This window comes from Symsagittifera roscoffensis, chromosome 2 (assembly GCF_963678635.1).
Source record: "Symsagittifera roscoffensis chromosome 2, txSymRosc1.1, whole genome shotgun sequence".
Classification (NCBI taxonomy): domain Eukaryota; kingdom Metazoa; phylum Xenacoelomorpha; order Acoela; family Convolutidae; genus Symsagittifera; species Symsagittifera roscoffensis.
Window position 1 is genome coordinate 32035476 of NC_087063.1, and position 24657 is coordinate 32060132.

The following is a 24657-nucleotide window of genomic DNA, read 5'->3' on the forward strand; positions in this document are numbered from 1 at the left end:
AAATTTCAATGCTTGCAAAACTTTACAAAATATTTTCAAAGTTTTGCTACGGGATTCACTCGATTAATTACCCTGATTTATTTTGATAAGCTTCATTGCTTAATTAGATTGCATAGAAAGATTCTTAACATTTAAATAGCTAGCTGAAAAAGTCTGGAAATTTTGCGATTTGTTTACCGCTATGAAATAATTTCAAGTATTGCAAAACTTCAGCTATCGAAAATTTTTTTCAGAAAAATTCAAATTTTTACAATCGATTCACTGTATGAACTATTTTTGAAATTTTTCAAATTTTCTTGCTTGCTGAGAAAAACCTAATTTTATGCGAATCAATTCTACCTGAAGTAACTTGGCTTTTTTCAGGTGTTTCACGGTTTGACTAGCGTGCTTAGCAATTTTTGACTTGCTCGAAAAATCACGAGAATTTAGCGAATCGATATCAAATAACTCTAAAAACTTCTATAGTTTCATTGCTTGAATAGTTTTCTCAGAGCTCTTAACTTTTTTGCTAACCGAATGATTATTGGAGATGGGCTTGTTAGCTTGCTAGTTGTTTGGAACTGCCAATTTCTGCTTGTTATGATCAAGCCCTCAAGAAAACAATCAATCTGTTTTTTTTAGTTGGAAAATTGACTAAAATCTAGCGATAGACGATCTGCGTATCTTTTTAGTCGTATCAGGGGTGATGCGCTCTTGTCATTTTCACACAAATTTTTCGTTCATACTTTCTTCTATTTTAAGAAAAATATAGTCTAGAGAAGGGACAAAAAGTTACGCTCAAAATTTGAAATATGTGATCTAAGTTTTTTCGCTTCGTAATCATTTAAAAAGAAAACAAACAAAAACACTCCTTCAGCAGAGAACGGATTCCCCGGATTCGAAGAACTCGGAGCAGAATATATTTGTATGGAAGGCTATTTTATGTGCCCTGATGATGAACACTGTGCGACACCATGTGATGGCATTCCCGAATGCATTACTGGAGGTAAGAAATGCAAACCTGATTTACTTTAGAAAAAAATACCGGCTTCCAGCCATGCTGAAAAATGGTTTTATCATGACTGCTAATGTTTTTTTAATTCTGCTTCCATTGTAAATCTATTAATATAATTTCACGGCAAAACTATTGTATTTTTGCTCTGCCCGAGAAACTGAGTTCGACTCCGCAGCTATCAGCAAACGAGTTCGAGCTATCAGTAAACCATGCAAACTTCGGTTTTAGCGCACTTATAGCCGAATGCTTATGCTAAATTCTGATCAAAGTACAGTGCTGATTTAAGTTAACCGAACAAAACGAACAAAACTTGAATTCTCAAACACGTTTTTCTCAAATTGGTTTAAGATTAGACAAAAAAGAAGAGAGCAGAAATTGCTTAGAATTTCATCAGAGTTAATATGGTGCAATTTTTTCTCCGAAATTCTGAACCAAAATTTTACCACAAAAGTGGGTCATTTTGTCTTTTTTCAATTAATCAATAATTACGCTGAAACTACTTTGTTAATTGACAAGACATATATATCACAACAAGTCTCTCACACAGCCCAACAAGAGTCTACAAAGGATAAATCTCCAAAAATTTGTTTAAAATTTAATTTTGAGAAAAATTTTGGATTTTATGTAGTAAAAATCATCTTTTTTGACTATCAAGCAAAACTATTTTCTCTTGTACAAGTTTTCGGAGGTTTAAATCTTCTATAGCTTTGTTGGCTGTGTGAGAGGCTTCTTGTGATATATATTTCTTATCAATTAACAAAGTAGTTTCAGCGTAATTCTTGATTAATTGAAAAAAGGCAAAATGGCCCATATTTGGGGTAAAATTTTGATTGAAAATTTCGGAGAAAAAATTGCACCATATTAATTCTGAATAAATTCAATCCAACTTTTGTTCTCTTTAATTTTTGTTTAGTCTTAACGCAAATTGAGAAAATTTTGTTTCAAAGTTCAAGTTTTGTTAATCTTGTCCTGTGATTTTCCCTAAATCCTATCTGTAAAATGAACTAAAAATAACGTTGAAATATAGTAAAGTTAACAAGACTGCTCGTACCAAGACGAAGCCCTGATGCTTTTAAAGGTCTATGAAGCAGTAATAACATGAGAAATTGAAATTTATCAAATGAAATTAAAATTAAAAAAATTTTAATAAGTTTTATGTAAAAACATCACCCCACATGCCATATTAAGTACATAGTGATAAGTTTTGCTCCTATTAACAAATCGATTATGGCATATACGCTTCTTTGAACCAATTTTGAACGATTTCTAAGACGGATTAACTCTGCGCTTACGCGTTAATAGCGCGAAATATATCGCTCGTTAATTGTCCCAAATTGGCCAAAATGGTAACCTTTAAGCCCCTGTAACTTTATGAAAAACGATCACAAGTAAAATATCTTTTTAAATTTGAGCTCAGGACAACGATACTTTTCGAAGGATATAAAAAAAATTCCGTCAAAAATGGCTAGTTAAAAAGTTGAAATTTGTCTGAAGAAAAAACCCACCCCGAGCACAAATATTCCGTTACTTTCGTTACGAAAGTCAGAAAAAAAAGTAGATATGGGAATAATAGATATGTTAAGCAACTCTAATCCTTCAATAGTCTACAAAGAGTAAGTTTGCTTTAACACCGCAAAGCTTATGAACATAATAGACACGATTGGCAGGTGTATATTTCATAATTAGCAAACGATCAGCATTAAATGATTATAGGAAAATGCATTTCAACTTTATCTCCTCAAACACTTGGTGGTCAACACGCTACAACCACATGTCCGGATAATTTAAATTGGCACTTTAGTGACCAAACTCAAAAGCATTCTGTAATTTGTTGTCGAGGGATGCAAGTCAAAGTTTGAACTTATGCGCATTTTTTTGAACTGATTTGATTTTTCTAGATTTCGACGAACGAAAAGAGGCAGACTGTGAGGTCAAATCATGCAGCGAAAATTTATTCGCGACAGAGCAACCTCAGAAATTGACTTCCAAAAATTACCCTCAGAATACCCTAATTCGCTGAACTGTGTATTCTTAATTGAGTCTGAAAACCCTGACAGTCTTATTCAGATAACTTTCGATGATCTGGACTTAGAGGGAAGTTTGGAGGGAAATTGTTACGACTATCTTGGGTTTTTTGACGGAGCTTCAACACAATCAAATCGCAGAGTAGTAATGAACTCGCTCAAAATTTGTGGCCAAGAAATAAAAAATCCCGCGTCTTTTCGTTCAATTGGATCTAAATTGACTGTTAAGTTCTCATCTGACACAGCTGTGAACAAAAAAGGCTTTATGCTAAGCTACGTAAGTGTGCCGAAAAAGACAAAAAGACACGTCGAAAATGAACTAAAAATGGTTCAAATGGCCGATGAAGAGTCAAACATAATTAATCAAATTGAGTTCAATGGAAAAAACCGAATTCGCAAAGGCGAGACCTTCAAAATAGTTGAAAATCAAAAACTAGGGAAACACTCATACAAACGTCAAAAACGAGCCGACTACAATTTGAACAGTGTTATCGATAGTACTAATGACAACAAAGACTCCACTGATAATGATAATGAAACCGATAGTGATAATGATACGGTCATTGATTACGATTACAGTAGTTTCGATTACGATTTCATGGATTTATTTTTCCAATACGATCACACTGATTTTTTCAGCTTATACAAAGCGTCAGTTCTGTCTGATTACTCTGATTTCAGAAGAGCGGCTTACTTTTTTCAAAGTGTTGTGCGCCATAATGGCAATCAGGGATTATTCAATCTTCAAGCTCACCCTTTTGACCGAAATAAAAATAATAGATTTATTTTCAAGCTGTGCTTTCAGTCAGAGGTTCTCCCAGTGATCAACACAAAGATAGCTTCAGGGGCGGATCTACATTTGGTGGGGGGGACTTACAAAATTTGAAAATTTGATTTACAAAAAACTTCGAAAGTTTTGTCGACCTTTGTAGGTCGAACAAATTATTTTCCTAGCGCACCCTAGAGCAATTTTAAGACCCTGTTTTGATGTAAAATTTTGCGCCGCAGGCAATTTTTTTTTAATTTCAAAAATGCCGTTTTCAGGCACTTTTTGGAACATTTTCAACGAAAAGTTAGGTTTTTCTTTGGCGCGCGCTCCCCTTAATAATTAGTATATTTTGGCGCCGAAGGCGCTTTTAGAAAATTTTGAGGGTTGGTCGGCCTAAAATGGATAACAAAAAACAATACCAAACGGGGAACCTTTGGTTGGTGAGGGTCGAATCCCTCAGGGGGAGGCGTCCGCCCCTCCCTTAAATTCGCCCTTTGATAGATTGGTATCATAGCGTTTCGTTTTTCTTTTTTCGTTTAAGTAATGCCAAAAAGTGAAAAAAACTATCAACGAATTTTTTCTGATTCATTGGCAAAAACTTTTTGCTGATCAGGCCCAATATCAAAACTGTCTCAAAATCATGATATATTGGACCAGCGAACTATTTTTCTAATAAACTGTGGATTGATAAAAAGCAAACTTCAGAGCAGAGGTGTTTTTTTCAGGTTTAAAACATTGAAAATTGAATAATTCATAAAAATTGAACTAGAAAGCTTGAAATTGAACTGATTTGAGTCAGAAAAACGACTTCATTGTTCAGTGCACTTACGATGGCAAGGAATGCAGAAAAAAAGGCGCAGATTTCGTGCAATTTGAAGACCCATACTACGGAAACTGTTTCAGTTTCAACTCCATCAGGTAACACGTGGAACCTGGTCTAAACTACATTTTATGATTGGATAAATTAGATATTTTACCACTGTAAAGTATTTAATATTAACCAATCATGATCCATCTAACTAACAACCCAATTATTTGTAAGTGCTGAAATTACTTGTAATTTCAGCACCAGAGAGATTTGAATTTAACTTAGAATTTAGTTGCCTCTCCAAAGGAACTTCAGCAGCCGCAATAAACCAGTATACCCTAGATCTATTGAGCCTAGCAGAGACTAGTTAAACAACCTGAGACTAGATAGTATAAGAGTAAGATTAGGATCGGTATTAGACTAAGAAGTTGCACGAATCTATCCGGCCGAAAATAAGATAGCGTGACGAGCAGACGGTGTACCCTATCCGAAATTACTATATGAGTTAACCACATCGGTTCTAACTCATCTGGTGCGACCATAAGTCTCGAACAAGACCTTAATAGCTTAGAATTAACCAAAAATAGATTAGAATTTAGACAAAACATTTTTAAAATGTTATACGACAATAATTTAATCGAAATGTCTCTACGACTCAATAGATCAGAGCCAATATTCCGAACGATAACAGAACTACCCGGAATTGCAAGAAGACCTCGAACCAGAGACGACATACGACAAAGTAGAAACTTACCAAATAGTTATATGATAGTACGGCAAAAGCCAACACAAACTTTTATATTTAGAATTTTATTAGCAATGAATTTAGATTTTCATTTGCAAACATAAAATCTTGAAGTCAATCTTCATAATCATTTCAGGCGCTAAACAAAACTATTAATATACAATAACGATTGATAAAAAGATCTCAGATCGTTTTCCTAAAATTCTGCAGTATTATATAAAACATGTTTGGAAAATATTTATTGAAAATCAAAATAAAAATTAGTAGCATGACAATAAACTGTTAGTAATTATAAAATCATCAGTTGTCCCAGCTTCATCACCTAAAACATAACAGCAATCATAAGCTCACTAATATCATTACAACACTAACTCTTTTCTTAAATAAATTTAAACCATTTTAAACTTATATTCACTTAATCTTAAAATCAGATCATCAAGGCTTATCCTTGGATCTTAATTAATTTTCTATTTAATTAAATTTAAAACTTGATCATCAAGAACTATCCTTGGATCAAAAAGAACAATTTTGTTCTCCCCCACCCACTTAACTAGTGTCTAACGACCTCAAACGTCGATTCACTATCCAACCCTTTCAAAAAACCCAAGACTAATAGAAATTTTTGAACAAAACTAATCATTCAAATTAGGATAAACAGTGAAGAACTTCGGTTATTCATCCTTCACTTGAACCCTCCTCTTATCAAGACCCAGGATAAATCATAGACTTAGTAAGTTTAAAATAGTATCTAACGAACTACTCGCGTTCTAATTATACCTGAACCTTGTGGATCGATTTACTATTCTCCAACCCTTGAACACAATCACTACCCTTAAGTAAGATTAAGTAAGTTAACACCTTAACTTATATTAGCCACGAGAAAGTAAAAAATCGATATACGGAATCGATATACTTTTCTCTCCAACCCTAAACAAATAGACCCAGGTTAAGCTAACCAAAAAATCGTAAGGACTAACAATTTAAGAAAATAGAAATCATCTAACAACTTTTTGCATCCGTCATCCTAAACCTTATGTCATTTAAAAATCTAGGAAACAAACAAACAATCGTTTTACACAACTGTGAAATAGATAACAAAAAATACGACCTTGTAATCACACCACACACACAAACAGTTGGATATATCAGAACAAAACAAAGACAAATAACACGAAAAAGATTTTCCAAAAATAGAAACGCATTTTCAGAATCAGAAGCCAGCAGTTTAGACGAACTTTATAAATTAAAAGAATCTATAGATAAAAATTGCCCCATTCACGATCAATTATATTTTTCCGACTCAGAAACAACTTCAAATTCATCAAAAAGAGGAAAAAGAAGAATAAAAAAGCAATATAAACACAAACCAGTACATTTATATAATTGGAATCAACCAATTAGACATATCAATAATTACCTATTAACAGTCATTAAACGAAAAAATGAGCCAAACACACACTCCAAGTGAAGATAGTCCAGATGATGACGATATCTACCCCTTCCTCGTAGATGCACCCAATGATAGAGGACAGCATATACTTTGCAAGAATTTACTCCTAAATTTATTTGAACCCGGAATCAGCCCATGTAAAGCAGAGTTCCCAGATGTAAAGATCAAAAGACAAATTATTGATCACTATCTGAAAGATATATGTAATTTGACACAACAATACGGAATCTACACCATAGAATTCAGCTCACCAAACCCGAATCACCGCAAATATGTAATTCAAACAGACGACCTTGATTTAGAATTTTCAAAAGTATTCTCAGAGTACATAAAAAGCATACAATATCATAACTCACAAAGAGCAAACTCCATATTCACTAATGAAGTTTTTGCCATAATATATAGTTATATCTCAATATTAGAAAACGAAATCCCAATCCCAAGTGTCTCACCGACAGAGACATCTAAACATATAAGGGTACGACATGAAATCACACTATTTTCAACTTTTCTACATATAATTAAAGCAAATTTCACTAAAGATGATGTTTCACAACATACAAAACATGACTTACAAAAAATTTTGGCATGGTTTATAATAGATTATTTCACACATAATATAGATTTAATTTCACAAGCAAGAAAAAATTTCAGACCTCAAAATTCAAACGATGATACCGCCATCACAGAACAATCAGACTACGTTTGGGACCCCGAATGGTCTCATTATGCATTCATAAATATCCCACAATCAATTGCAAGTCAAGCAATAAGTACAATATCTTATACAAGAGATTATGTAAGAGAAGTACCATTAACCATTGATGCAACACCATTAAACTACAATACATTTTTACCTGATACGCGAAATAACAGTTTAAAATTGACCGTCATACAAAATGAAAACCTTAATGGAACTAGGAATCTCACTCAACAAGATATTCAGACACCATCACACTTCATAAATGAAGAAATTGTCCAAACAACAACAACGACACAACAAAGTATTTCACCACTACGTCCAAATTTAACAACAGCAAGAAATACAAACACTTCACTAGCACAGGTAACCTTACAATCAACCGTTAAACCTTCGGTTGCTCCAAAATATTCACAAATGGATTATCAAACATATAGACCCATGACAATACCGTCAAAAACACGCAGAACGTTCACAAGAAACAATTTTGCGGAACACAATTATAATTACACACATTCATCAAAAACAAACTATCCCCCCCCCCCCGAAAAAATAATAATAATCAGATAAAATCTCGATATTGGGATAACCCAATGGCAACAACCAATTCAGTAAATTTTCAAACTAATTCACATCCTCCACAGGATCGTAGTGAAAATTACCCATTCTTTCAACAGAATAAAAATAAAAAGCAAGCATCTCATCAAACGGATTATTTATCCTCTGACGATGATTATTTACAACCAGATATATTTGCACCATACACTCAAGAATATCGTGGACAAGGAGTGCAAAAACCGTATACATATCATAGAATTTTTTCTCCACACCCAACAGATACACAAAATCAACAACCAATGCAAATGCAAAACCCAATTAATACACAATCTTTTCAACCAATTCAGCCACAAAACCCAATGATTACACACTCGTATCAACCAACACAAATGCAAAATGAAATACCACTTCCATATTACCTTCAACAACACGAAATAACAAAAAACCAACTTTCAAATTTTTCACAAATGCCAAATGCAGCAGAATCATTACAAATGACAATGAATCCATACCTTATGGGTGGATCATTAATAACATCAAACAAACCATTAATGGTATTCACAGGAACAGACCCTGAATATTCTGTAGAAGATTATTTAAATGCAGTAACAGCAAATTTAATTTTAAATATAGGACCTGAACCAATTAATACGCCACTACATCAAAACTGGATACATCGACGCACAGCGTTGATACAGACAACCTTAGACGGCGCAGCCCAAAAATGGTTTTCAGTATTGCCTATAGAAATAAAATCAAATTGGAAAAGATTTACACAAGAATTTTCAAAAATGTTTGACTCCGAAAGAAACAAACAACAACAAAGAGTTTTATGTAATGAAATTCGCAGATTACCAAATGAAACCATCAAACAATTAGCAGTACGTATCGAAACACTAGTTCGAAAAGCATATTCATTAAATACACACGACTATAAAAACACAAAAATGACAGAAATCTTAATGATGACCTTAACACCTCAATTAAGGAAAATAGCAATAAAAAAGAGAGCATCCCATCCCTCCTCAATTCGAGAGCCCGATTTAGATTTTAAAAAACTAGTAGACAAACTAGAGCCAGCGGAAATCACAATGAAACTTGAAGAAACAGAAAACCTGAAATTACAATATGTTAACCGAATTGAAACAAATACCACAAATAACAATAATATACAGGAATCAGATACAGACCTCGTTGAAAAAATCACTGAAATACTCAATATTTATGAAAAACACCCAAACTTTAAAGGCAGACCATCTTTCAAAAAATGGTGTAATTATTGCCGACGATACGGACATAGTATTTCTGAATGTAGACAAAAACAACAGGACAATCAAAACAAACCTCAAAAATATAAAGAACCAAATAAATCATTCTATCAGTACATGAAAAAAGATCAAAATCTACCGAACAAAAATGTATACAGCAACAACAGTTCAGGAAAACCACTTCCGAACAATACCAATTATACGAGAACTCAATCACCATATAACTCAAGTTATAGAGGAAGATCACCAGAACAAAGAAATACACAAAATTCGTCACAAAATCATTAAAATAGACCAAATAGTCGAAATAACTACTCCAGATCAAATTCGAATACAACACGATTTGTTTCTAGATCTAATTCCCAATCAAGGAATAACTACTATCCAAACAATCAATCACGAAACTCATCATACAATAGAAATAGAAACTAGAGCCAGAATAATCGAAATAGAGCCAGAACTACTCGAATAATCGAAATAGAAGTTATTCAAACAACCGAAACCAGAATTACCCGAACAATCGATCAAGGAATAACTCATATAATAGATCAAGCTATAACAGACCAAACAATAATTATCAAAACAGATCACAAAATAATTCACAAAATCGACATTCAAGTTATAATAACCGTTATAGAAATTATTCCCAATCACCACACAGGAATAATAACCATTATAATAATTCTAACAATCGCCACAGAAGTAGTACACCTAAACATCAAAGACATATTAATCAAGTACAATCAAATCCAGAAACAACATCAGACACCCCAGGTATTGATGACACAGGAAAAAACGAACTACAACTAAATCAAATAAACTGTGAATCATCAGATTCAGAAAGTGATACAGAAAACACTATCTCCATAAATATGATAGCAGTCGAAAATGACTACGAACCTATTATATATGAACAACCTTTTTCATCACATATATATGAAAATCAATTAAAACTCCTTCACAATTATTATATTGAACCCATCCATTCTACACAAACGGCACAAAAAACTAACGAAATCAACAAATCAATCCAAATCTACAAATCAATCCAATGAAAATAATAAAACAAAATGCTTGAATACAAATCACATCTATCAAAATATACAAAAAGAACAACCCAAAGAAAAAATTTGGACAATACCATTTCTTTTAGAAAGCCCAAGAAACAAAGAATTTCAACCACCAGATCTTGAAACTGATTTTTTAATTGATTCAGGAGCAGAATCAAACATAATAAACATTCCCACATGGAATGAGATAAAATCATTACACCCAAAACTAACGCCTCTTGAAACCTCCAGTAAACTAGCAACAGCACAAGGATCAACATTGGTAAACTATGGAAAAATTCAATTATTTCTTCTCCCCACAAGAACAATAGAGCAAAATAAAATTTTAAATAAACCATTTAAACAAATATTTCATATCACTGATATTAAACACAATATTATTGGAAGACCATTTATCTCTAAATATATACCAACAATCAACATTTTGAATAGTAAAATACTAATCAAAGATAAATACACAAAAACAAAAGACACATCCCTAACATTTTTTCAAAGATTAAATAAACAACCACCATTCTTTTCAAAATTTTATCCGATATATAATCAACAAAGAAAGTACCTGAAACCACTATCAGGAAACATATATAATTTTTCAATAAAACAAGTTCACCAATATGATAAAAAACAAAATAAAAAACAACTCTATATGTCAGATTTTGAATTCAAACCTATCCATAAGTTTTTCAAAATCACAATCTCATCCATAAAATATTTGAAAAACTCGAATTCAGACATTATTTCTCTACATGTATACAACAATACACCCTATCAAGTAACATTACCTCTAGGACTTTTAGGCTATTGCGAAACCAACGCTACGATATCACCAATATACGAAAAAGCATACCGCGTAAATAATATACTCCAATTATTAGATATTTGTCAATCCACAATTCTTAATGAAGAATTATCCATAAATAATATAATAAGTAATGAAAAAGAAATACAGATTATTTCACAAAAACCCCATATTTCAAACCTACATTCAACATAAACAACTATACAGAGAATCAACAGAAATTTTTAACAATGTTTAACTTCCAACATTCACAAATAACACAAGACGAATTTGATAAATTAGCCAAACAGCTAATAAAATATTCGTCAGTCTATGCAACATCTAAATTTGATGTTGGCAAAATCAGCTCATCACTACATCTCCCATTAAAACCTGACGCAGTTTTCAAAAAACAAAGAGCAAGTAAAGTACCAATTCACTTACATGATAAAGTAAACAGATTACTCGATATTTTAGAACAATACAAAATTATCTCACCGGTAAACAAAGAAGAACAACCAAAAGGTAACACATTTATCAACCCTGTTATCATCCTAGCAAAAGGAGAATCATTAAAAATAGTTCTAGACGCTAGATACCTTAATTCACTAATAGATGAATCAAAATGTAATTGGCCCATTGAACCAATACAAGTTATTTTAACAAAAATAAAAGGAAAATACTTTACAACCGCAGATATGAATAGTGCATATAATCAAATGCCACTAGATGAATAATCGCGACTCTTAACACAATTTGTTATTGGAAATCAGCAATATGAATTCAACCGCCTATTCTATGGAATATCCATAGGACCAGCAGCATTTTCAGCTTTTATGAGCAAAATTTTTAGACCACTAATACTCAAGAAAAACGCAATCACCTATTTAGACGATGTTTTTATGCAATCACAGACAAAAGAAGAAATGTTCAATGTTTTAGAACACTATCACAAAATACTTCAGAACGAAAATCTGAAGGCCGCCCCCGATAAATCACACTTCTTTTTAACACGAGTTAAATTCTTAGGACACAATATAGAAAGAAAAACAATAACTCCATTAAAATCACGCATTGATGCTATTCAAAAGCTCCAACCACCAACAAACAAAAAGAAAATCCAAGAATTCCTTGGAGTGTTAAATTTTTTAAGCAAATATGTCTATAAAATGCAATTATACCTAAGACCATTCTATAATATACTTAGACAACAAAATAATTTTGAATGGAACACAGAACATCAAGCACGATTTGAAGAAATTAAAAAAATCCTAACTGAACAAATTTCGAATACAATTCCAGATCCAAATCAACCATTCTATGCAATGTGCGATGCTTCGAATTTTGGCATCGGCGCAGCATTATTACAATCACACAATGGCACAAACAAAATGAATCTTATATCAGCAAATTCTCGATTATTCACTCAAGCAGAGCTACGACTCTCAACTCTAATGAGAGAATGTACAGCCATAATATATACACTTACAGAATATGAATTTCTGATACTTGGATCAAAACATCCAACAGTTCTATTCACAGATCACAAACCAATCATTTTTCTCTTTACACAAAAATCTAATCCAAATCACCGAGTTTATAGATTTCAATTAATTCTAATGAAATTCCCAAACTTACATATAGTTTGGACAGCAGGAAAGAATCTTGCAGTACCAGACACCTTAAGTCGAAATACACCACCTGAATTACTTACACGTAAAACTACAGTTGAAATACCCAAAAATATAAAATTCTACCTTGCAGAAAACGAAACATCACCCCGACTAGAATGCAAATATGCATTAAAAACTGATGTTGAACAATCACAAATAAATAATCTACAACACTTCCCACTTTATTTAGATTGCCAAAATAACCACTACGAAATTGATCTACTTGGAACATCAACTTTTAAACCAATTCCATATTCACAATGGATAAAAAATAACGCCCAACAAAAAAGAGTAAAACAACACCCGCATAAAAAAAACCTTTTTCCATTAATTGAAAAAGAAAATCTAACTGATAAAATAAATTTATCAGGGCCACAAACAAACGATTCAAAGTACACAATAAATCAAGTTTTTGACCTCCATGACCCACTTGATACAATTCCTTTATCTAAATTAGAAATTGAAAACATTTTTCTCCCCCCAACAAATAAAGTTACAATTAATACTTTGAAACAATATCAAAATCTTGACCCAGTAATTAGACAACTAAAATCATGGCACAAATATAAAACTAAACCCGTCAAGGCAGATACAACTATTTTAGGAAAAAAAACACTCCTCCGATATTTTCGAAAATTTAATAATACAACAATTAACGAAAACACAGACCTTCTAGAATACAAATTAAATGAATCTACAGTTCCTTGTCTCCCTCTAAGTATGATTCTTATAGCTTTTAATATTTCACATACACAAAACATTAAAGGACACTCTGGATCAGAGAAAACATATTCAAATTTCATACAAAACTTTTATTTTCCAAATGCACCAATTTGGATAAAAGTACTATGCAATGATTTTATAGTATGTCAGCTAAATAAACTTTATCCAAATCAAAAACAAATAGCACAAAAACAAGATTTTAAAGGACAAAGTTTGTACTTTAACCACCGTATTTCATTTGATACAAAAGGACCAATTTCACCCTCATCCGAAGGAAACTCCTCATCAATGGAAATGACACAAAATACACTGAATGGTCAGCAGATGTAAAACTATTTCCCTTAGCATATAATTCACAAATCACGACAACTCTAGGAATGTCACCATATGAAATGGTTTTTAATCAAAAGCCACGCAAACCAATTATGTTTACAGCAAACTCTCATAAAAATGCACAAATTTATTGTCAACCGAATAAAGACTCAATTTGTTATAACTTACCTTTACATACACACGATGAAGATCATTTTCATCACCCACAAATTCTTAAATTAGCCTCCGGAACACACACCGAATGGATTTTAAACAGAGACAAAAAACACAATGAAATTTACCAAAAAGTAACAAAAAAGTTGTTACAAAGACAAAACATTTATGAACAAATAAATTCACGCTTTACACCAGCCTCCGATTTAAAAATTAGAACATTTGTTTTAATACCCAATTTTAACACTCAAAAAGGAATCTCTAAAAAATTACAACCCCTTCGTAAAGGACCATACCAAATAATTGCAAAACCCACTGATGTCACATATAAAATTACCGACTCAGACAAAAAAGAAATTGTTCAACATCGAAACAACCTATTACCTTATTACCCAAAAGAATACGCACTACGCGAACTAACTCAATTATATTCGTTCACAGGTTTAAAAGTTATTCAAAATAACCCACATACGGAGAATAAAACAAAGGAACAACATGACATTCATCTCGAGAACCAAAATAAAAAATCAAGTATAACGAAAAACAATACAAAAAAGCTAGATCAAAATATACCTCAAAAAGAAAGAAAAAATAGAAAATTGACAGAAAAAATAATACCCCAAAAACAAATCGACAAATCAGAACATAGAGAGTCATCACGACTTAGAAATCAACCACGTAAAAACTATAAAACATTCATTCCACAATCTAAAATATTAAAGAAAGTCGAATTTCAAAAACAGCTTTAATTTTCTTTTTAATAATTTTTGCACCTCTGAAATATTTTGAACTTTCATTTTTCAAAATAACATGCTGACAAACAAGCAACGATTCTAGTTCAAAATTAGCCAATAGGATTCATCCAATCCGTCACCTTCTCTAACTCTAACACAAACCAACTAGACGAACGATATTAAACTCCAGGCATATCTATAACTATAACTTTGCGACCTCCACGTCAAAAGTAAGCAAACCACTCCAACTTGACAACTAAAATAAATATCACCATAATATCCTAACCCTCCCTTATCTAATAACCCAAAGATCAACAATATTCCCCAACTCCGATCTCAAATACTCCCCAAACAAATATGTTAAATTAGCCTAAAGTAAAAGAACGACCATTTTAATTAGCCTAAAGTATAAAAATCTCAAAAGTACCCCAGATCACTTGACAAATAAAAATAAAGACAAAGAAGACCTCCAGATCACCATAAAATTCGCCCCCAACAATTTTTCACAAAACTCAACCCACTTGTCAAAAAACCAATAAATAATTCGACCACACTTGAAAATTGCCTCAAACAACAAAAAACATTCGATCGAGAAGCCATTTCTTAAATGCTCTTCTCTCGACCAGTCAACATAATTCTTAATATTATCATAAACTTTTTAACGATATTTAAACTTTTAATCATATTTCTTTTTGATACCTTTGAATCTTTTGTAATAATCTTAATCATTTTTTGCAATATTTTTTTAACTTTCTGTTCCATATTTGAACTATACCTCCAACTTTCAAAAGCTATTGACTATATCCACAGGTACGATTCACAAAACTTATCTAAATGATACGAACCATTTTTAGTAGAACAGATATTTTTTTACTATTTGTAATTTTTATAACATTTCTATCATCCCTCATCTTGACAATATGCAAATGTGTAAAGAAAGCAATCATCACATTCGCCCTAGCAACAATCCTCCTAATTCTTTTCCTAGAAGAATACTATAATAAACATAAATTTTTCCACTAAAAGAATAAATAAAAAACCATCAAAAATTGCTAACCAACAATCACTCAGTCAGTCTTCACCGACATCATCCCAAGATAACCCAACACCATCTTCAACTACCCAAAACCCCCAAACATCCACACGAATTTCTTTTCAAGATAACCCATATACCTTTGAAGAACGACACACTCATTTATCTGAACCACTAGAACCAGTTCAACGACAACCACCTCTAAGCGAACCAACATATAGCTTATACCCAACACTACCACAAGAATTAAGTAGAATAAGAAATCCTAGTCAAAACCAAAATACAGTCGAAATAATAGGACAAATTTTACATCCTCGACGAAACAGAAATTTTCAAACTCCCCGAGTTCATTTTGATATACCTCAATCCCCATCACAAAGTACTCCAGAAAACCCCATTGGTATATTACCAGAAATTCCTACGCTTCTTTCACAACGTAGCACCTCAAGCCTACCCTCAGATTACTTAGGTTCAACACCAACATCTGAACAAATTCGTGAAAACCCTTTTAACCCCACAAACCAAACATCACGACTACCATATTGGACAACACATTCATTCACACAGGGCGAACCAAATTTAATCAATGATCCAATAGATATTTCTACGGATACAACAACATCCTCATCACTACCAGAAACATTATCACTACCATCAACACCATCAATAAGCCAGATTTTACCACCACCTTTTAACTTAAATTTCCCAAATAACCTCGACGCTAGATATCGAGAACAATCATCAACAAATATTCCTTTAAGACTAGACTCGAATACATTCACAGCACCTCCACCATTATTTGGACAACACCCAGAAAATAACCGACTCCACAACTGGGCACTAAATAGACTACAATATAGACAAGACATTCACGAAGACATTCGTGATCATAACATCCAAATACTCCAACAAAATAGTCTACAATTAAAATTTGAAATCACGGTTAAATTAAACAACATTGCTCAACATCCCTATCCATTAAACCTTCCGAATATAACAGCTCAATCCCTACCACCACCATTTATAACAACTGAAGTGATAAACAAATACGACAGATATACCAAAAAGACAATTGGTTACATCACATTTTATAACCCATACTCAGGATTGTCATACACAAGTATATTCTAAAAATTTTAATTTTTCTCCAACTCTTTTTTCTAATAACCTCCAATGAAAACATAAACCCTTCCCCCCGCACAGGACCACAAGATTTATTAGTAACACATTACGATTGTGAAGAAAACGAACAAAAAACGCTACACAAATATGCAATAAATCAAGTATCACAATGCGAAACAGAACCACAAGCTATAGAAACAACAAATGTAATAGCGACACTTTATTCAAAAGCCCGAGCAACAACAGTTATAGGATATAAATTCACAGCAACATTTTCTGAAAAGAAAGTACATTGTTCACAAGTCTCAAATGGAAATAAAAACCGACTTGACCACGAATCATTCTACCAGAGTAATATCGAACGACTTTTACATCTCAATCTCGAAGATTGTAAAAACGAGTTACTAAGACTAAACATCACAAGAAATAAAAACACAGATAGAAAATTAGTATATTTCCAAGATTTTGCAGATTCTGTACATCAAGCAGAACTTGAAAGATATCAAGGACATATAAAATTAGATGAAAAATACCCATACAACGGCGCACACGGAAGATTAACTTATGACATACACGATAAACACTGAATACCACATATTGGTACATATGACCCAACAAACTGCAAAGCAGACACGAAAAATAAAGGATATCAAGAAATAATGTTTTTCGATTGGAAAATACAACTCGAAAAAATACAACTCACACGCGATTTATCTGACAACACCATGATCTATCAAGGAATCAGATTACCTTGTAAAAACGATCAAGGCTTTTGTGACCCTACAACACGAACACAAGCAACAATTGTTTGCATCCCCGAAGACACATGTACAACATTTCAAGTAGCAAAAATACACGCTCGTATGATAAAATTTCACGAAAAATATTTTATACAATCAATTCCATATGAACAAGTCCATCCATCACGAAAACAAAGTTCTAATTTTAGAAACATACACAATATAGAAAATAAATTGACACGTTTTCAAATATATCAAGAAACAGAACTTGCATGTAAATATAGAAATCCACTTCACAAAACACAATACTCCGAGATATTAGTTGAATACGAAAAAGGATTCGACATGACCACTGGAAAAATAAAAATCGACCCATACGCCACAAGTCACCCTATAAACGAAGGAACATCATATATACCAGTTGATTTTCAAAAAAGTAAAAGTCAACCTGGTGAACATCTAAAACCCCATGACACTAGAAGCACGCGTTTACAAGAACTATCACTAATGAATAGTACATATTTCGGTAATATCCACTATGATATTCACCTAGATATGAAATTAGACTACACAATTAGCCGCATTTTTCAAGAAATGTCACTCGCTGAATTAGAGACACTTCACCAGCTATGCGAATTAGAAAGGACACAAATCCTACAATCACTTGCACTAGCAGTATTAAAAATACCCTACGCAGGATATTTACTATCAGGAAATAGATCAAATTTTTTAGACCATGAAGGAAACATTTTATGGTTTTATACCTGTACCAAAAAAGTATCACCACTATATGTTTTTGAAGATAAACGATGCTATAAAAGAATCCCTATCTTTTATAAGAATAAAGTACATTTCGTTGACACACTTTCAAGACGAAACTATTTCTGGGATAACGCAGTCCCATGTGGATCAAAAAATAGCCACAATGTAGTACAACTGAACCCTGATGAAGATAAATATTACCTTCTTACCCCATATCCCACATTAATGCAATCACTTAAAAAATTTTCACCTGAAAGCATAAGAGCTATTGCTCGAAACCCAAATATTGACCTACAATCAATCGGAATATATTCAAAATCCGATATCCAGCATCACATTAGAACACAACAATTCCAAGAATTATTAACACAAATGGACACTATACAAAGACAATCAATTGACCAAAACTTACGCAAACTTGCCGAAACCGCAGGATTTGCAGATATTTATACACAAGATTATAGCGGATATTTTAAAGACATTAAAGACTATATATATCTAAACGGTGAAAAATACAGACCACAGGATATTTCACCTATAAATATTTTTAGCTTTGTTACACTAAAAAATGAAATTCTCGATTTTCTAGGATGGCCCTATTACATCTTAGAAAAATTAACTATCTTATACGCAATGTTTAACTTTATAGGATTTCTTTTTTCGCTTTTAAAAGGAATCTATAATACATGCGCTATACACACACAAGTAAATAGACAAGCAAGTGTAGCACGCATACTATTTGCAGGATTTTTTGGAATTTTTTCATCATCAATAAACAAAATTCTTTTAGACGCACAAATAAAAGAATACAACACAAAAATAGCAACAAGACAGAACACATACGACGAAGAACATAACAATATAGACATAACGCCTACAGCACCACAGTTACCACCCCTACCAAATAACCATCCATTATCACTAGTCCCACGAAATTTTAGAAATTTAGCAATAACACATAATCCAAATTTTAGACCAACCATATCACAAAGTCCCATTCAACATATAATGACACACCATTCACTAGATGAAATTACATATGAACAAATTATAGAACAACCCCATACCACCGCTTTTCAGTCTCAAAATAATAATTTTTTTAGCCCACGATGAGCCGACAACTTGGATCCCTACACCGCTCAAATTCCCACCCAACCAACCTCAAGACTGCAATTACAATAATTCCACTTTTTGCTTTCCCTCCACCCGATTTCCCAACCAATAATGTAACATCAGGCATGAATTCAGACACTAACTCACATATCTCAGTTTTATACTCCATTTCACAACTTAATAACCCAAATATTAAAACCCCTGATGAATTTGCAGACTCTGAACCATCTCCATCCAATAATTTTCAAACCAACTCCTCAGTTTTTTCAAACCCCCCTTTTCAACCAATCCCGCCAAATAACCCACTTCCATCCATTTCTACACCCTCTTATGCTTCACAAGTCACCCCAACCTACTCTTCATTTCATTCAGACCGATCATCCAATTCTCCAGATATTCCCCAAATCTCCCAGGAACTAGATAATTTTATCACCCTACAACAACAACCCTTCCACCTTGAAAACCCCACTATAAATCAGATTTCATCCACAATAGAATCATCAAATAGCACTAATAGAGCTTATCGCACTTTCAAAAGAAAATTCCCGAACCATCCATTTCCAACAAAACCAGGAACAGCCCGTGAATATATTAATCATCCAAATCACACTAACACGAAAGATTTTTTTAGCAATCACCCTACCTTCATTTCCACAATATACTTTGAACACTCCTAACAACACTAACGACACACGTAGTTTTGTAGATGAACAAGTTTTAATGCCTACACTTCATTGGACATCATATTATCATTTTACTAACCCCCTTTGCCTACCTTTATCTAATACTCACATCGATATAGAAAGAAATAAAGATATGCTATATCGACTCACCACACCACTAACACATAGACAATTTACTTATATAGGATATAAAAAGTCACTAAAAACATACACTGCACCCCGAGCTAACGAATATACGCTAGAATATTACGATCACAACATCATCCGAGCTAACCAAGACCAATTTTTAGATGATGACCGTTTCGCTAACCCACAAATCCCAGAAAAATTCTTCACCAAAACACCATATGTATTTACACTCAATATATTTGATCGCAAATTCGATCACATCATTTCTGAAGCACTAACCGACACACAAGCTTACGAAAGTTTTAAAGAAAAATTTCAATTATTTTCACTAACCTTTCATTTCCTTGCACCACACGAACTTGCACTGCTCACACGATATTATGTTACGCACTAAACAAACCCACACATATACATATTATCGCTTCATACAAAGTCACTTTGATCTACACACTCCATCAAGACAACCACACCACCGTTTCCAATTTATTAACTCTAAGTTCACTTCACCATTTTTTCTCAACTTCACATATTGCATCAAAAATACTAACCTTCACGGTATTCTTCGCAATTATGATCCCATAACCCAAATGTATATTTTTTGTCCCATCACGAAGACCTTCAACGCAGAAGAATCCAGACCCTTCCTTATCCCACATGAATTTATTCAACCTATAGAAATCCCAATATTAGAATTCATCCACAACACTAAATACAATCACAAATTATATAATCTCATCCAAAACACACCTTATGATTTTGCAGTTGGCACTGAAGAACTAAAAACCATTAAAGCACTTCAATTGCTTTGGCCACTGCTTCAAACTAAAAACATCATTCGCATACTAGCAAAATTACTAACTAATTCCGACATAATACACGACATCTTCCCCCACGGTTTTTTCCCCGAAGACTAACAGGTAAGTATGATTTATACATATTCTTAACTAATAAATTCAAATTCAAAGACTAACCATTCTTTATCCATGTCTCATTTAGATTTTTAGTCTTCATCTCACGATCATCTGCAAAATACACAAAGAAAAATAAAAAATAGAAAACTACTTCAAATTGTTCAGAACTCTAATAATCTTTTGCACCAGCTAAATTAAATAAAATTCATACCTATGTAGTAAATTAATTTATAAATTATTTCCCTAAAGCAGTAATTCTAATAATGATGAAAATTTGTAACTTAATTTTTCCCCAAAAACTAGCAGTAAAATTGAAATTCTATGTAGTAAATTGATAAGACGAAAATGCAGTACTAACCTTTTGATATTTCCATTCACTCGCACAAGAATTCTATCCAAACTCGCACAGCTCGCCCACGAAGAATTGTTTAAATAATGAATTTCAGTTTCAAGCTTTCACACTCAACAACTCTAACACACGATAACAAGTTTCAAACTTTCCTTTAACCCGGTTGGAAAGGAATTATATACTAAACAAAACTAACCAACGCAGCTTACTAAACACCACAACACATAGAATAACAGCATGACTAAGAAAAGGAAACCAACGGTACCCAAACCGGATTAACCCAGTTTAAAACTGGGTAATTTATTCTTTTGAAGACTATTATAAAGTCTAAAAAAGAAATAATAAAACACAAAAAAGTCAAAAGACAAACCCATACCAAAAACAATTTGATTTTTGAAAAAAGGACACAACATAAGAAAAACCACAATAAACCCAACATAAAAAGTTATCACATAACAGGACCTCTCACAGAAACCGCACGAAATCATACTCCCACTCCTGGCCTAACCCACCAGAGAGGACGTCCTGAGCATGCTCAATAGCCGGCCTAACCCACCGCGCTACATCCACGCTTTGTGACCACACTTCCATTTTTAATAAGAGGTACTCAAGGGTGAGTAACTCTTCAAAATAACCGAACTAAAACAAAAAGCTTTTGTGAAAACAACTAACCAAAATCATAATTAAAACACCAAACTAATAAAAATTTTATAAAACGTAAATTACACCTTGCAGTATATAGATCAGCATACAACACCAAAGACGAACATCCAAAGACAAAATGACCCCACTAAACTCGAAAAAGAATGGCCAACCACAATCAATATGCCGCCCACAATCACAACTCAAAGGATTTAGAGTACGACTTGACTTCGCAGAAAAGGACTTCATTGAACTAGAACAATGACCACCTCGATGTTCAAGTATACGTACAGATCCGAGTAACCAGGCATCCCCTCCACGCACAATCTCCACGCCATTCCCAGACATGGAACAGAAAAACCTGTCATAGCCAACCATTCTGAAATCAGATTTGAGTTTGTTGCGAAAACCCAGTCGTTGTCATGAGAAGACACAGCGATTGAACCTGGAACTTCTCTAACAAGAGAACCCAGAAGAAATATGATGTTCGCCAAATACCAACGTCCATCATCCATCCTTTGAATTGCAGAAAGACTATTCTAAAAAACTCTGTAAAACCAGGATGGGTGGGACAAGAACTAAACTACATTTTATGATTGGATAAATTAGATATTTTACCACTGTAAAGTATTTAATATTAACCAATCATGATCCATCTAACTAACAACCCACTTATTTGTAAGTGCTGAAATTACTTGTAATTTCAGCACCAGAGAGATTTGAATTTAACTTAGAATTTAGTTGCCTCTCCAAAGGAACTTCAGCAGCCGCAATAAACCAGTATACCCTAGATCTATTGAGCCTAGCAGAGACTAGTTAAACAACCTGAGACTAGATGGTATAAGAGTAAGATTAGGATCGGTATTAGACTAAGAAGTTGCACGAATCTATCCGGCCGAAAATAAGATAGCGTGACGAGCAGACGGTGTACCCTATCCGAAATTACTCTATGAGTTAACCACATCGGTTCTAACTCACACGGCTAAATGGATTAACTCAGTTCTAGCTAACGTTAAAATTTTAAATTATCTTAGGAACAACCCTAGCCAGATTAACCATTAAACTTAACTCCCCGTTGCAATTATTAGCTCAGCTTCCAAGAGTCCAGGGGCGGGTTTAAGGGGAGCATATATCAGTTTCGAATGATCAGCCCGAAATATTCTGTACACCTTCGCAGTCAAAACACAGTGAAGACACCCGCTAAAAAGACAACTAGTTTCGCCAAAACTTTTCAATGCGGCATTTAATTTTTTTTTCAAAATGGCGAGTTTTTAGATTTTTGATAACTCGGAAAGTCAGTACCGACATCCTCGAAGTCCCTCTTGCGAAAACTTAAAGTCCGCCTTAGCAAATACCTTTTGAAAAGACATAAAAAGAACATTTTGAAAAATAATCCACCTAATGAATTTAGGAATTGGTTGCATTTTTTCAGGTATCAAGAAGACAATTCGACTTATAAATTCCGCAGCAGCAGCAAAGTTGGTCATGAATTCGGGCTAAAACTAACTTTGTTCCTTGATTATGCAGAGTACATTGGACTATTTGCGCCAAATTCTGGAGCTCGGTTATTAGTGCACGACCCTCGAGTTCAGCCTGATATACAAACTGCGAGTTTTTCAGTCGCAGCTGGCGAAACCACTTTCATAGCTATGAAATTGGAAGAGGTTCAAAGAAAAGGCGGCAAATACAACGATTGTTACGAGAAGTGGCCCAAATCACTGAAACTTTCGGAGCAAGCTCAGAAGGCATGGTCAACTTATACACAGGAATCTTGTCAGAATTTATGTTTGACCAACATCTTAGCTAGTAGATGTAAATGCACAGATACTTATGATGTTGATTTCAGTGTCGATGAGACGATTAACATGAACTCGTTGTATTATTGTCGAGCCACGAATCTCAAACAGAGCGAATGTCGCAACGACGTTTACGCTGCTTTCAGAAACAACAGCCTCGCCTGCGATTGTCTCCCTGCCTGTCATACGAATGAATACATCCTAACTCAATCTAGATCTCCTTGGCCGTCGAAAACATACAGCCCCTATTTCGCTTCAAAGATGATTAAATCTGACTCAAGTCGGATTGTGTCTTACATGCAAGACCTTCTCATCAGAAATGTCAGTGAAAATGCAATGCAACAAAGCTTCAAGGAAAACTTTGTGAGGCTGGAAATCTTTTACGAAGCTCTGAATTTCAGGAAAATATCCGAATCTGCGGCGTACGACTTCTCTTCGTTGATTTCAGATTTCGGCGGTAATCTTGGACTTTGTCTTGGGTGGAGTATGCTCATATTTTTTGAACTGGTTGAATTTTTCTTCCATTGTGTGAGAGCTTACATGCACTAACAGCCATAAATTTGAGAAAATAGCCAACTGACAGTTGGAAAAAGTAAT

At 33.5% G+C, this 24657-nt stretch overlaps 2 protein-coding genes across 2 annotated transcripts in view; one reads left to right on the plus strand and one right to left on the minus strand.

Annotated features, from left to right (window-relative positions):
* The window catches only part of LOC134840075 (uncharacterized), a 282869-nt gene that overhangs the window by 197921 nt on the left and 60291 nt on the right, over positions 1–24657 (minus strand). The gene's annotated exons all lie outside the window — the stretch shown is intronic.
* Positions 932–24657, plus strand: LOC134839799 (amiloride-sensitive sodium channel subunit gamma-like). Its single transcript, XM_063855421.1, has 3 exons — positions 932–985; positions 4587–4705; positions 23697–24657. The coding sequence occupies exons 1-3, from the start codon at positions 932–934 to the stop codon at positions 24607–24609; spliced, it is 1086 nt and encodes a 361-aa protein (XP_063711491.1). The 3' UTR covers positions 24610–24657.

Coding starts and splice junctions, on each gene's coding strand:
- LOC134839799 (XM_063855421.1), top strand. CDS start 932: ATGATGAACACTGTGCGACACCATGTGATGGCATTCCCGAATGCATTA. Junction 986..4,586: donor TCCCGAATGCATTACTGGAG/GTAAGAAATGCA, acceptor GATTTGAGTCAG/AAAAACGACTTCATTGTTCA. Junction 4,706..23,696: donor TTCAGTTTCAACTCCATCAG/GTAACACGTGGA, acceptor GCATTTTTTCAG/GTATCAAGAAGACAATTCGA.